Below are 13,410 nucleotides of genomic sequence, written 5' to 3'. Positions count from 1 at the left end.
TAAGACTAACCACAGTGGAGAGTAACATACACTAGTAACATACACATATCCCTAGACTATGTTACTATCTTTATAGTGGGTATTAACATAAGTGTGGTAACATAAAAGGCTTTATTTATTAGGTTATAGACTCATATTGCACTGAGACATGTGATGTTCCAGTAACTAGCTAAGTTACTCAAACTACCTCTCTCCTCATTAACTCATTGCCATATAAGCAAATTTGCTGAGTTGAACTCGACGTTACTGCTGAAGTTACTCCCACTATGGCTAGTCCAACTCTCTAGCTCCCTTCTCTCTCGGCTGCCTCACACAACCAAAACAAAAGCAATGGAGAGACAAGTGTTTTGGTGAGCTGCCGTATCACACAGCCAAGCTCTTTTCTTCTCTCTATTCATCTTAACACAAAGCAAATATGATGACAACTTATATGACACACGCACGCACAGGCCAGCGGCCACGAGCGAACTAACAGCCCACGTCCTGAGCATGTGCGACCGCTCCTCTAATTTAGCTACATGCAAACTTCACTTGATATTCACGTACTATAGCTAGCTTACTTGACCGAATCGCTCCGTTCAATCACCTATGCAGACCATCACTTTGCCCAGCTTGCATGCAGCACCACGCATCACACACGGCGGCGGCGTCCGCATCACGCGGCACTTCAGCAACTCCTCAATACATGCCAGCCGAGCCATCTAATATGCATTGGCCCTACATAACTCTAACTCATGCAGAAAATAAACATGCACATACAAAAAACATCAAGATTATGGGCCTGTTTGGTTTGCAGCCTAAGGTTGCCACGCCTAAGCATAGGTGTGCCACAATATCTTAGGCATGTTTTGATTCATTGCCACATTTATGGCTTGCCACATTTTTTTAGCTACGTGGTCCACATGTCATAGACTCAACTTCTTGCCAAATCTTGCCACACTTGTGATGGCCATTTTGTTAGCCACACTTTTTTATGGCAGACACACTTTGCCTAAGCTTAATTATGGCAAAGTTAGTCATGAACCAAACAGACCCTATATCTAACACTCTGCCCCCACATCCGCGCCCACTGCATGCGTGTAAATAAAGGCAGCTACCCCCTCCGAAATCATCACAAGCTAGACACTTGGCTGCATTGCATCCGCCGATCAGTAGCTACCCAAACCATTCTAGCCTCGCCTCGAACACGGGCATTTCCCCATCGAGTTCCTGTTTCTCCTTCATAGGCATCTAGCAACCCGGGAGCAAGCAATGAAGGTGAGTTTCTGCTCCTAGTTTTGGTTTGCTTCTCGTTTTGTTTTGTTTAGCAACTCGATTTTAGCAACTCGATTTCGAGGAATCGATAAATTACTATGAAGCTGGAGCATACGATTGATCCATGGCTTTTCTCCATGTTGCAGCAAAAGATTGTCATCCAGTTGAGCATGTCGTGTGACAAATGCCGGTCCGAAGCACTGACGCTGGCCGCCAGAGCACCTGGGGTGACGTCCATGGGGATAACCAGCGATGCGAGAGACCAATTGGAGGTGGTCGGCGACGGCGTCGACTTGGTGTGCCTTGTCTGCTGCCTCCGCAAGAAGCTCGGCCACGCCCAAATCATCAAGGTGGAGGAAGTGAAGAAGCCGGAGGAGAAGAAGAAGGATGAGACGAAGCCGGCCATGCCCGAGCCCGTGCACCCGCCGCCGTACTTCTTCTACCCGCCCAGCTCCTACTACCCTCACCAGTACCCGCTGTACTTCTGACCACGTAACTGCGAGATAGCGATTTTGACGTACTTTAATTTTGTCAACAACTACAAATAGCTACATGCGTGCATGAAGGAAACTCTATCTATTTACGATCTCGCTTGGCTAAATTCCAGTTTGAAACCAAAGTAAACGCTATGGTTATCTAAATCTCAGTTCACAGGCCGGTGCTTACTTCTTGGTGAAGGTGAAGTTCGTAAACTACATGTGGTTTGGGGCTAGGGATGTGCCGATGAGGCCGAGGAGCCAAAGAAAACAACACCATAGATAGATAGTAGCGAACCAAAATGTGATTGGATGAATAGGATGACACGGCCACCAAGATTCAAGTTTCGGCGGTCGCATTTATCTTGAATTTATTTTAGGATTTCCGGCGATGCGTATTCAATGAAAAAAGACGTTTCCGTCAGACTACGAGACAGCTACTATGACAACCGGATATCAATGGCCAAAGATTGGTGGGTGATATGTCAGACACTTGAAGCGTTTAGTCAATGGCAACGTCTATGTCCTGTTTACCGCTAGTACTACTACTACGTACAATGTCTCTGGACCCATCAGCTCTGTGGACTAGCTTAGCTACGGCCGAATTCTGTACGGTCAATAATCATGTATTGATTATTTCGTAGGTTTGACCACTGACAAAATACTCGCCCAGGAGTCCATGAAAGGTCCCCTTTCAGCTTTGACAACGCGACGATTACTTTCGAAGGCTCAGTTGTTGAAAATAGCGAACGTGTACACAAAGAATCTAACAATAAATATGTACAAAAGCGCAACCATATTTGTAGATGCATGCATTCAGATCTAGGTTACGTGCTCTAAACTGGTGGAGTATTTAATTTAATTTGATTCCACTTTTACCTTTGCGGGAATTAGTTTAACCTTTCATTAGGTCACACGTCAATGTATGACCTGTGAAACGAGCTTTACATGACGAGAGCAGACCGGGTCCCTCATATCGTTCACACCACCTGGCCCTAGAAATAGGGGACCACATGAATCATTGAGGTCTTGCTAAAAATTGATACTCGGCCACATAATCTTATATATTTGATAACGCTCTATTCTACCATAAGATGATACAAATATGTATTGTTTAACTGTGCTTTAAATTATTATTATTCCTTCGATGTTTTTGTAAGGACTTACCTAGAAAACCCGGATTGGGAAAACTCGCCCCAGTGTCACCTTCCTCTGACGACTTGGGAGAATCAACCCTTGCCCGCTAGTTCGTCCTCCTTGTTGGGCGTCCACCAGTGAAGCTCTGGCCGGCCTCGAGAAGGTGGCGGTGGGGCTCTAGTTTCCCTGCGGATGTGGCGTGGCGTGGGGGCGTGGTGTGGGACACGACATCGGGGCGGTCCTCTGCACCTTGGTGACGGTCGGGGCATGGTTACGCTAGGCATAGCCAGTGCAGGGGTTGCACCGTAGGTCGAATCTGGGGTGGCTGCCGATGGCGGCGGGCCTCTTCGTGCTTGTGCCTGGACGGGCTGGTTCGAGGCCACTTCCTTCGGGCTGTGTGAATGCATGTCGGCTGGCCGTCTGGCTCTCCACCTGTGGCACGGTGGTTGTAGCAGCGGCTGCATTTGCTTGTCCCGTTCTGTGGTTCGGCTCCTCTCCAGATTCTCGCACTGGCTCAAGCGGGTATGCTCGGGCAGGACAATGCTTCCGTTAGGAGACGTGGCGCCGAACTGTCCGCGCACTCCTGATCTAGTAGTGGTTGTGCTTTGCGCGGGCGTACGTTAGCGATCGTGATCAACCTTTCATGCTACAGCTCCGGCCATATCGGCACCAGGACCTACGTGTCTGGGTAGAGCTCTCTCCAGCGAGGTGGTAGTCCATGGTGTGTGCTCCACCAAGGATGTCGGTCCTTGTGGTGACCACTCCTAGAGGGATGGTTATGCAGCGGCGGTCTCACATCGCATGTAGCTACTATGATCATGAAAAGTGGTGACGGCGACACATGATAGAGAAAGATGGTGGTGCTACTCAAGCATTCGGTCTCCGTCTCATGAACAAATTTCATTTGGTTGTCATTCTACTCGTCGAAGAGCTCAACAAATTTTTCAGGCATACTTACAGTAGGACTCGAAGTGCAAAACCGCAAAAAGGTCGTCAAAATTGGAAGCAAACTACCACACTCAGAAAACATGCTGAGAATCATATACGCGCATACCATCTCAATCCGTGCAACATATAGGCTAGCCAGGAATGTCGACGAAAAGTTTACGACGTCACAAAAACCATAGCTAGCCCTCAGACCGCTGCACGACACAAAGGAAACAACACGAGTCGACCACATCCATGACAAATGGGTGGCACATTCACGAATAAAAATGCCGGATCCTCCACAATGACCAAAAATTTGATGGCAGATAACTATCTTTGCTCAATTCCAAGGCATAAAATCTGACATTTGTGCCCGAAGCCATGGAGAAGGAGACGTGGAGAAAGAGATTTAGATGAGCGGTGATTCAGGAGAGGATTTCTCGGAGGGAGAGAGATTCAGTAGAGGACATCTTACCATAGTTCTCACTCCATGCCGATTTCGCAATAGATTTGAGAAATAATATGATTCAGTTTCCTTAGTTTGAGATGGAGCCTTTCCCTCTTTCTTTCAAGGAATATGGAGCCTTTCCCACCGGGAGATGGTGACAGGATAGAACCAATTAATTACCATAGGCTAATTTGTCGTGTTCACTGCTTAATTAAAGAAGAGGTAAGAGGAGCCACGTTAAAACTGCTCGTGCATGTGTGGTGTGCACAGATGGCCATCCTAATTTATTTTTTTAAATGTTACTATATGTTATACTCACTTCGTCCCATAATGTAAGACGTTTTTGTAAGCTAACGAAATACTCCTAAAATACCAACTTATAATATTCTGCTAGTATACACTCAGTGGCGGCTTCAGGATTTTACAACTGGGTATTCATGTGTATTCATTTTGCCAAAATTATCATTTTTTGCCAAAATCAACACTGTTTTGTAAAAATCATGGGTATTCACATGAAGACCCAAAAATACCCCTAGCGCCGCCCCCTGTATACACTAGCCTCACATGTATATGATATATATGTAAAATACTCTCCACTACAAGCAGCATCGCAACTGCATTGCAACGGATCTATCTTTTCTCCAAAAAAATCAAAAGAATTGCCTATTATTAATATCATGTAGTAGTGGAAAAGTTGGGTGTGAGCGTGTGAGCCCCCTCTCCTCCCGCGTGTTCCTAAGACAAAATTATTGTTGATTGAGCTGATCGAGGACCACCGATCATTTGAACCAGAGCTGCTATTGTATCCATGCCATTTTTGTCTCGTTTCATGCTGATATGTTCACTAACCGATCGAGTCGGTCTACGTAGTTATGTCCGCAGCCGCGTCTTCGGTGGAGCATCCAACGTGGCCAACCGATCACATGATACAATTGGGCAGATTTCATCGCATGTCATTGTCTCCATGGGTAGCCCGCCGATCGGGAAAATTCAACTGAGGACGCGTTTACATGCATGCCTAGCTACTTGCCCAGTTGGGCAGTTGTTTACTCAAGCCCAGTCGGGAAATGCTCAACTGCTGCCACCGCTTCTGCTACGAATCTTCTTACAACTCGCTGGATACTGCCATAGCTCTATTTCTCTCCGCTCACTCACCCGCGCCCACTGCGTGCGTGTATATAAGGCGGGCAGGCGGCCATCCCCTTCCCCAAATCATCACAAGCTAGACACTTCTGCGGAAGATCGATCAGTAGCTGACCAAACCAATCAAGCCTCGCTCCAACACGAGCATTTCCCGAGTTTCTGTCTCTCCTTGACAGCTAGCACAGCAGCAAGCAATGAAGGTGAGGAACCATATTCAGTTTCTTCTCCTAGTTTTTGTTTACTTCTCGTGTTGCTTTGTTTAGCACCTCGCTCAATTTTGAGAAATCGATACATTTACGCTGAAGCTGGAGCATACGATTGACCCACGGCTGTTCTCCTTGTTGCAGCAAAAGATTGTCATCCAGTTGAGCATATCATGCGACAAGAGCCGGTCCAAAGCCCTGACGCTGGCCGCCAGAGCAGCCGGGGTGACATCCATGGGGATAACCGGCGACGCCAGGGACCAGCTGGAGGTGGTCGGCGACGGCGTCGACCCTGTGTGCCTCGTCAGCTGCCTCCGAAAGAAGCTCGGCCACGCCCAAATCATCAAGGTGGAGGAAGTGAAGAAGCCGGAGGAGAAGAAGAAGGATGAGCCGAAGCCGGCGCCGGCCGTGGCGGTGCACCCGCCGCCGTACTACTACCCACCCAGCTACTACCACCACCAGTACCAGCCGGCGCACATGGTCGTCTGCGACGAACAGCCCAGCAACTGCCGGACCATGTAACTGCCAGAGATCCATTCTGACGTATACACGTGTTTATTAATTCGTTGAAGGAAATGAAAAGAAAAAACAAGAGATACTCTTATCTATATTTACGAGCTCGCTTGGCTAATTTCCAGTGTGGAATCAAAGCAAACGCTATATGGTTATATGAATCTCTGTCAACGCCCTGACAAGCAGGACCCGCAGGGCAGCGCCTCCACCAACAACCACGCTGCCCAGCGGCCCACGCAGACCAAGCGACCCAGCCCACGGACCAACGGGCCGGAATGGACGCGCTAAGGCCCACTACGTCCATTACAAGTGCGAGCAGCCAGGAGGAGATGGGCATCCAGAGGATCACGAAGGCGGCGGCTCCACTTTCCCCTTTCCCGAACCCTAGCATCCCCTGTCCTTCCATTCGAGAGCATTGCTCCCTGTAATCGACTGTATCAGCTACTACTTCGGATAGCAATATAGATCGATTCCCCTTCCCCTCCGCTCGTCCCTCACGACGCCGCCGCCGCTCCCGGCTAACGGTACGACCGCTGATCCCACCACCCCAGTTCTGCTATCTCCTTTCGGCCACGCCAGTCAGATGCTTGCTGGCCTGGGCCAGGCACACCCATCCGTCACGTTCCCCCAATTTTCAGGCGAAAATCCAAACCTATGGAAAACCTTATGTGAGCAGTACTTTGCCATGTTTGGGATCGTGCCTTCTTTCTGGGTGCCCATGGCGGCTCTCAACTTCACCGGATCAGCAGCTGTGTGGCTGCAATCGATCCAAAAGCGTTTAGGCGAGTTCGATTGGGATGCATTTACAACTCTGTTAAGCACTCGTTTTGTCCGTGACCGCCATCAGATGCTCATACGCCAGTTTTACACAATTCGCCAAACAACTTCTGTTACAGATTACATTGAAAAGTTTGAGTTAATTATCAACCATTTGAATTCTTACTCTGATTCAATTCACCCTTATTACTTCTTAACTCGTTTTGTCGAGGGCTTGAGGAACGACATACGAGCGGTGGTGCTGGTGCAGCGACCGCCTGATTTGGACACGGCCTGCGCCCTCGAGTTGCTTCAGGAGGAAGTGGCCAACGGCGCGTTCGACACTCTGCCACGACCGCTAGAACTGCAACCCCGCGCAGTAGTACCTCTACCGCTTCCTCCACCGCCACTGGCGCGCCACGCCGCGCCCATGGTCGCCACCGATCGCCGTGGCACGGATGCAGCGCGGGCTGATGCATCCAAGCTGAAGACATTGCGCGACTATAGGCGAGCCCGCGGCCTCTGCTTCAAGTGTGGCGAGAGGTGGGGGCACGATCATACGTGCCCCACTTCAGTACAACTACATGTCGTCGAGGAACTACTCGACATGTTCGGCATCGACAACTTCATCGACACACAAATTCCGGCGCCAGACGCCACCGACGACGCGGTCATGGCGATCTCTGTATCCGCTGTGACAGGGGAAGTCTCCGCCAAGGCATTCCAGTTGCGCGCCTGGATCCAGGGCCACAAGGTGCTATTTCTCGTGGATTCGGGTAGCTCCAACTCATTCATCGACGTCAGATTCGCAGAGTCTCTCACCGGGGTCCAGCCTCTACCACAGCCGGGGCGTGTTCGAGTAGCCGACGGCGGCGAACTGGTGTGATCTTCCTTTGTGCCCAGTTGCGCCTGGTACTCACAAGGCCAGGAATTCTTCACCGACATGAAAGTGCTCACTCTGGGCACCTACGACGCCATTTTGGGAATGGACTGGCTCGAGGAGCACAGTCCCATGACGGTGGATTGGCGTGCACGCTTCATCGAGATCCCTACACCAGCGGGGCCGCTCCGCCTTGTCGGGCACGACGCTGCATTAACAGTGTGTGAATCAATCAACAACATTCAGTTACGGGGGCTCTGCAGCAAGGGAGCCATCTCTCATATTGTGCACTTGTGTGTGGTCGCACCAACAACAGAGCCGTCAGCACCAACTCTAGATTGTATTCAGCAAGTTCTCGATGAATTTCCTGATGTGTTCGCCGAGCCAACAGGCCTGCCACCCCGGCGCGCCTGTGACCATAGAATTCCTCTCATCCCAGGTGCACAGCCAGTGAACATACGGCCGTACCGTCACAAGCCGGAGCTGAAATCTGAAATTGTGACCCAAGTGGAAGAACTGCTGCGTTCCGGGATCATTTAGAGAAGTACCAGCCCATTTTCATCCCCGGTCATTTTGGTCAAGAAGAAGGACGGAACATGGCGCTTGTGCATCGATTACAGGCATCTTAATGCACTCACTGTAATCGCCAAGTATCATGTCCCTGTCATTGAAGAACTCCTAGATGAGCTCCACGGTGCAGCATGGTTCTCGAAGTTGGATCTCCGCGCCGGATATCACCAGATCCGGCTGGCTCCCGGAGAGGAGTACAAGACCGCATTTCAAACTCACCAGGGCCATTTCGAATTCAAGGTGGTTTCCTTCGGGCTCGCGGGTGGCCCTGCCACATTCATTGGAGCTATCACAACGACTCTCAAGCCACTCAACCGTGTCTGCGTACTATCTTTCTTCGACGACATCCTCGTCTTCAGCAAATCACTGCAAGAACACGTCGACCACCTGCGACAAGTGCTGATTCTGCTTCGCCGAGATAGCTGGAAAGTGAAACGCAGCAAGTGCGCTTTCGGGCAGCAGCAGATTTCTTACCTGGGTCATACCATCAGTGCGCACGGGGTTTCCACTGACCCGTCCAAGATCGAGTCAGTGACGAATTGGACAACTCCCACGGATGTCAAAGGAGTGCGCAGCTTCTTGGGGCTCGCAGGATACTACCGTCATTTCGTCAGAAACTTCGGGGTCATTGCGCGGCCACTGTTCAACCTGCTCAAGAAAGGAGTCCCGTTCATTTGGACATCAACCACAGATACTGCATTCCAGGTGCTCAAACAACAGCTAATCTCGGCCCTTGTCCTCACGTTGCCCAACTTTCAGCAACCGTTCACAGTTGAAACTGACGCAAGTGACCGCGGCATCGGGGCCATTCTGCAACAGCAAGGGCACCCGATTGCATTCATGAGCAAAGCACTCAGCCCAAGATATCAAGGACTATCAACGTACGAGAAGGAGTACTTGGCTATCATTGTAGAAGTTGATCAATGGCGCCCGTACATACAGCACGCGGAATTTGACATCTTAACTGATCAAAAGAGCCTGATTCACTTGGAAGAGCAGCGTCTCACAACCCCGTGGCAGCAGAAGGCGTTCACCAAGCTCCTTGGGTTGCGCTACCGCATTCGTTACAAAAAGGGCATCGAAAATGTGGGTGCAGATGCCCTGTCAAGAGCCAACCCAACTGATACATTAGCGACTGTTACTTCTTGCCTACTAGCATGGTTGGAGGACGTGATCAACAGTTACAACAACAACCCCCAGGCCACTCAACTTTTGGAGCAACTCGCTATCAGAGAGGACCCGAAGAAACTCTTCTCCTTGCAACAAGGAATCATTCGTTTCCGAGGCAGAATATGGCTGGGGGGAAGCGCACAGATGCGACAAAGGATCATAGCAGCTTTTCATGACAGCGCTATTGGGGAACACTCAGGATTCCCTGTAACATACAGGCGCATTCGCCGGCTGTTCGCCTGGCCGAAGATGAAAGCACAAGTCTTACAGTTTGTGCGGTGCTGTCAAGTGTGCCAACAAGCCAAGCCGGACCGCGCTGCTTCCCCAGGTCTGCTCATGCCACTTCCGATTCCCAAGCAACCATGGGACATGATTTCCATGGATTTCGTGGATGGCCTCCCACAGTCCAGCAAGTTCAATTGCCTGCTAGTCATCCTGGACAAGCGCACCAAGTTCGCGTACTTCCTGCCACTCGCACATCCATACACTGCTGCATCAGTGGCCCAGCTATACCTGCATCAAGTGTACAAAATACACGGTCTGCCGGGGGCGATAGTTTCAGACCGAGATCCAGTCTTCACAAGTCACTTTTGGCAAGAGTTGTTTCGAGGGGCAGGTACGGAACTAGAACTAAGCACTGCAAATCACCCCCAAACGGACGGCCAAACGGAGCGTGTTAATCAGTGTGTTGAAACGTTCCTCCGTTGCTTCACACAATCATGTCCGCGCAGATGGAGTTTCTGGATCCCTCTTGCTCAATTTTGGTACAACAATGCTCATCACTCTGCCATTGGCATGACGCCATTCAAGGCCATGTTCGGGTATGAACCACGCCATCGGGGCATCTCTGCTGACAACACTTGCTCTGTTCCCGCTCTTCAGTTGTGGTTGGACGAGCGCGCCACTCTACAGAGCCTATTGCAGCAGCACCTTAACAGGGCGCAGCAAGTGATGAAGGAACAGGCTGATAAGAAAGGCTCCTTTCGAGTATTCGAGGTGGGTGACAAAGTTTATCTCAAGCTCCAACCATATATCCAATCATCAGTGGCCCCGAGGGCAAACCATAAACTCCAGTTCAAGTTCTATGGACCCTTTCCAATCATCGCCAAGATCAACGAGGTGGCATACAAGCTCCAGCTTCCCCCACACGCTACGGTGCACCCAGTGTTCCATGTCTCCCTCCTCCGTCGCGCCCTGGGCCCTGGTATGTCAGTCGAATCTCAACTGCCACATTGTTCTGACGACCTCACTGTCCCCGTAGCAGTCCTTCAAACCAGATGGCGCAAGCAAAAAGATGGCGTCCGTGAACAAGTGAAGATACAGTGGTCTAGCTCCGCAACCTTGGGCACTACCTGGGAAGACAAGGAAAGCCTGATGGCCAGGTTTCCTCATGCTGAGGCTTGGGGACAAGCCTCGTCTCAAGGAGAGGGGGGTGTCAACGCCCCTGACAAGCAGGACCCGCAGGGCAGCGCCTCCACCAACAACAACGCTGCCCAGCGGCCCACGCGGACCAAGCGACCCAGCCCACGGACCAGCGGGCCGGAATGGACGCGCTAAGGCCCACTATGTCCATTACAAGTGCGAGCAGCCAGGAGGAGACGGGCATCCAGAGGATCACGAAGGCGGCGGCTCCACTTTCCCCTTTCCCGAACATCCCCTGGCCTTCCATTCGAGAGCATTGCTCCCTGTAATCGACTGTATCAGCTACTACTTCGGAGAGCAATATAGATCGATTCCCCTTCCCCTCCGCTCGTTACTCTAACAATCTCAGTTCTCAGGCACTTGCTTCTTGGTGAAGGTGGTAGTTCCTCAGATATGCAAAATGGTGCTCGAGCTCATATGAGCTCTTTATCCAGGCCCTTGGTGTGCTTCACGATTCATGCATGCCAGTGTATATGTGCTGTATTTTTGCCTTTTGAGTTTTAGAAGTGCTACACCTGGCACATGGTCTAGTCTAAGTCCCGACAGAAACAGTGCCATTGCTCGGCTGTTCCGACATCAATAGGCCTCAGTGGCTCACGAGCGTGATGGGCATGCACATCATTTATTTCTGTGAAAAGTAGGCCCCAGTGGCTGACGAGTGTGATGAGTATGTTGATATTATTACTGAAATTTGGAGATTAACGTGCATGTCACAAAGTCAGCGAGACTGGGAGAGCCACAAATTAGCATTAACCGATTATCATTCAACCTAATTAGTATTCAGCATTGTTCAATCACAAAAACACAGAAGATGTAATCATTCGACTTATGAAGCACTACTAATAGAGCCGCAATTAGCACTACCAACTGTTGTCTAGCCCGTCGCCCGAACTGAAAAAGAATCTACAGGTTTGCTCAATAAAAGTTGGGGGGGGGGGGGGACCCCTTTCATTTCAAAAAAAATCTACAGGTTTGCTTCAGAAGAGCAGAGTCTGCAGCCGGATCATGCTTTAATAACAGCGATGTACCAAGCTCGACGCCGGCCGCCGGCCGAAGAAACACCTTATCTGCCTGCTCGTGCATGCAAGGGGCCTGCTAAGTGTGCTCCATGCTAGTAGTCGCCATCGGCGCCACCACGTGAAGGCACCATCCCGTGCTCCGGCGCCTGCTCCTCCTGCTTGACGTCGGCGGTGGCGACGAAGACAGTACCACCACTGCAAGCGATGCTCTCGCACGAAACGTCGCTCCCGACAGCCCGCCGTAGGCGATGTGTAGACGACTACCCGAATTCAATTTAGACATCCCGCACGGTGCCCAGGAGCCCAGCCGCCATTGCCGTGTTCGTCGTGGACGCGGTTGTCATGCACGCCCACGCCAGAGCAGACGGAAAAGATGACACTGTTAGAGATTTTTGGATCCAGAGCTGCACCTCTCAACAAATAATATCAGCCCTGATTTGTAACAGCACGAGACACGACGAAGCTAGCTGCTGCTCGTCTCACAAGTAAGGTGCTGCCTCGCCGGCTCGTCGGTGAAGCCGTGCTGCTCAGATGTAACGCTACAGATAAGTGAGAGAAGGAAAAATGCGAGAGGAAGAGGATTTGCATCCATAGTGCTGATGCTCAATTTGTCCAACGTGCCGATGCCTCTCAGCATGTTGTCATGAATGTAATTGTATTCACCAGCTTAGCTGGTGACAGGACGGTCGGCTGCACACGAGAAATACAAATTCATGCTCGGATCTGGCACTGGAGCAGAGGGAGAGGTAAGCTTGGGAGGCAGCCTGTTAGCCATTATTGCGGAGAGAGAGACGTCGAGGGAGGGAGGACGCTGAGTGCCTTGCAGTTGTCTTCATGTACGTGGTACATGTCAGTCCATGATGTATTCTTTTGCGTATGGATGTGGTATTTCCTCAAAAACTGAATTTGGCTCACATCATGATGCCCAATTGAATGGTACAGATAGCAGGAGCAGCTGGGCTCGGGAGCCAAAACGCCGCTCTCGTAGTTCCTACACTACATGTGTGTCACCTGCAAGAAAAGGTGGGACGTCACACCATGATGCCCTCAGCCCCACATTGTGACGCATGTCCTCCATATATATATATATAAGAACGGTCCGTAAGAACTGAATAAGATCTGCACTGTCAAGTATAGTTAAAGGTTTGTATTCTCAAATTATCTGGAGAAACATAGCACCGTGCAATGGTTGTCTCCAGTGTCAAAACATCAGGAGAAGGTCTGATTTTCTTTGTCTTTTTACATTCCATTTCATTTGGTTCCCCGACCAAACGCACAATTTTCTTCGTCTTACTACATCAGTCAGTGGGGGTGGGCCGGGTCAACAACGATAGTAGAGTAACCAAACTGCTGACCAGAAGTTTGTGACATAACAAAAGTACAAGACTATTGGTATCAGGTTGTCTACATTCCCACAATTCCCAAATCTAAACAAAAGTAAAATATCAGTGTTTGGGAAGGGCATAAGCTAAAAAAGTTTCCTTCACAAGTT

At 50.2% G+C, this 13,410-nt stretch overlaps 2 protein-coding genes across 2 annotated transcripts; both read left to right on the top strand.

Annotated features, from left to right (window-relative positions):
- Positions 1-1,251: 1,251 nt before the first annotated feature.
- Positions 1,252-1,742, top strand: LOC119360970 (heavy metal-associated isoprenylated plant protein 46-like). The gene is made up of 2 exons (XM_037626391.1): positions 1,252-1,257; positions 1,401-1,742. The coding sequence occupies exons 1-2, from the start codon at positions 1,252-1,254 to the stop codon at positions 1,740-1,742; spliced, it is 348 nt and encodes a 115-aa protein (XP_037482288.1).
- Positions 1,743-5,472: 3,730 nt separating this feature from the next.
- On the top strand, positions 5,473-6,153 carry LOC119367925 (heavy metal-associated isoprenylated plant protein 16-like). The gene is made up of 2 exons (XM_037633301.1): positions 5,473-5,585; positions 5,733-6,153. Exons 1-2 carry the CDS (start codon positions 5,580-5,582, stop codon positions 6,108-6,110), a joined length of 384 nt encoding a protein of 127 aa, XP_037489198.1. The 5' UTR covers positions 5,473-5,579; the 3' UTR covers positions 6,111-6,153.
- The last annotated feature ends 7,257 nt before the right edge of the window (positions 6,154-13,410 follow it).

The sequence above is a fragment of the Triticum dicoccoides genome, chromosome 2B (assembly GCF_002162155.2).
Source record: "Triticum dicoccoides isolate Atlit2015 ecotype Zavitan chromosome 2B, WEW_v2.0, whole genome shotgun sequence".
NCBI classification, from domain to species: Eukaryota; Viridiplantae; Streptophyta; class Magnoliopsida; order Poales; family Poaceae; genus Triticum; species Triticum dicoccoides.
The sequence above is the reverse complement of the archived record's forward strand: the minus strand, read 5'-3'. Positions and strand labels throughout refer to the sequence as shown.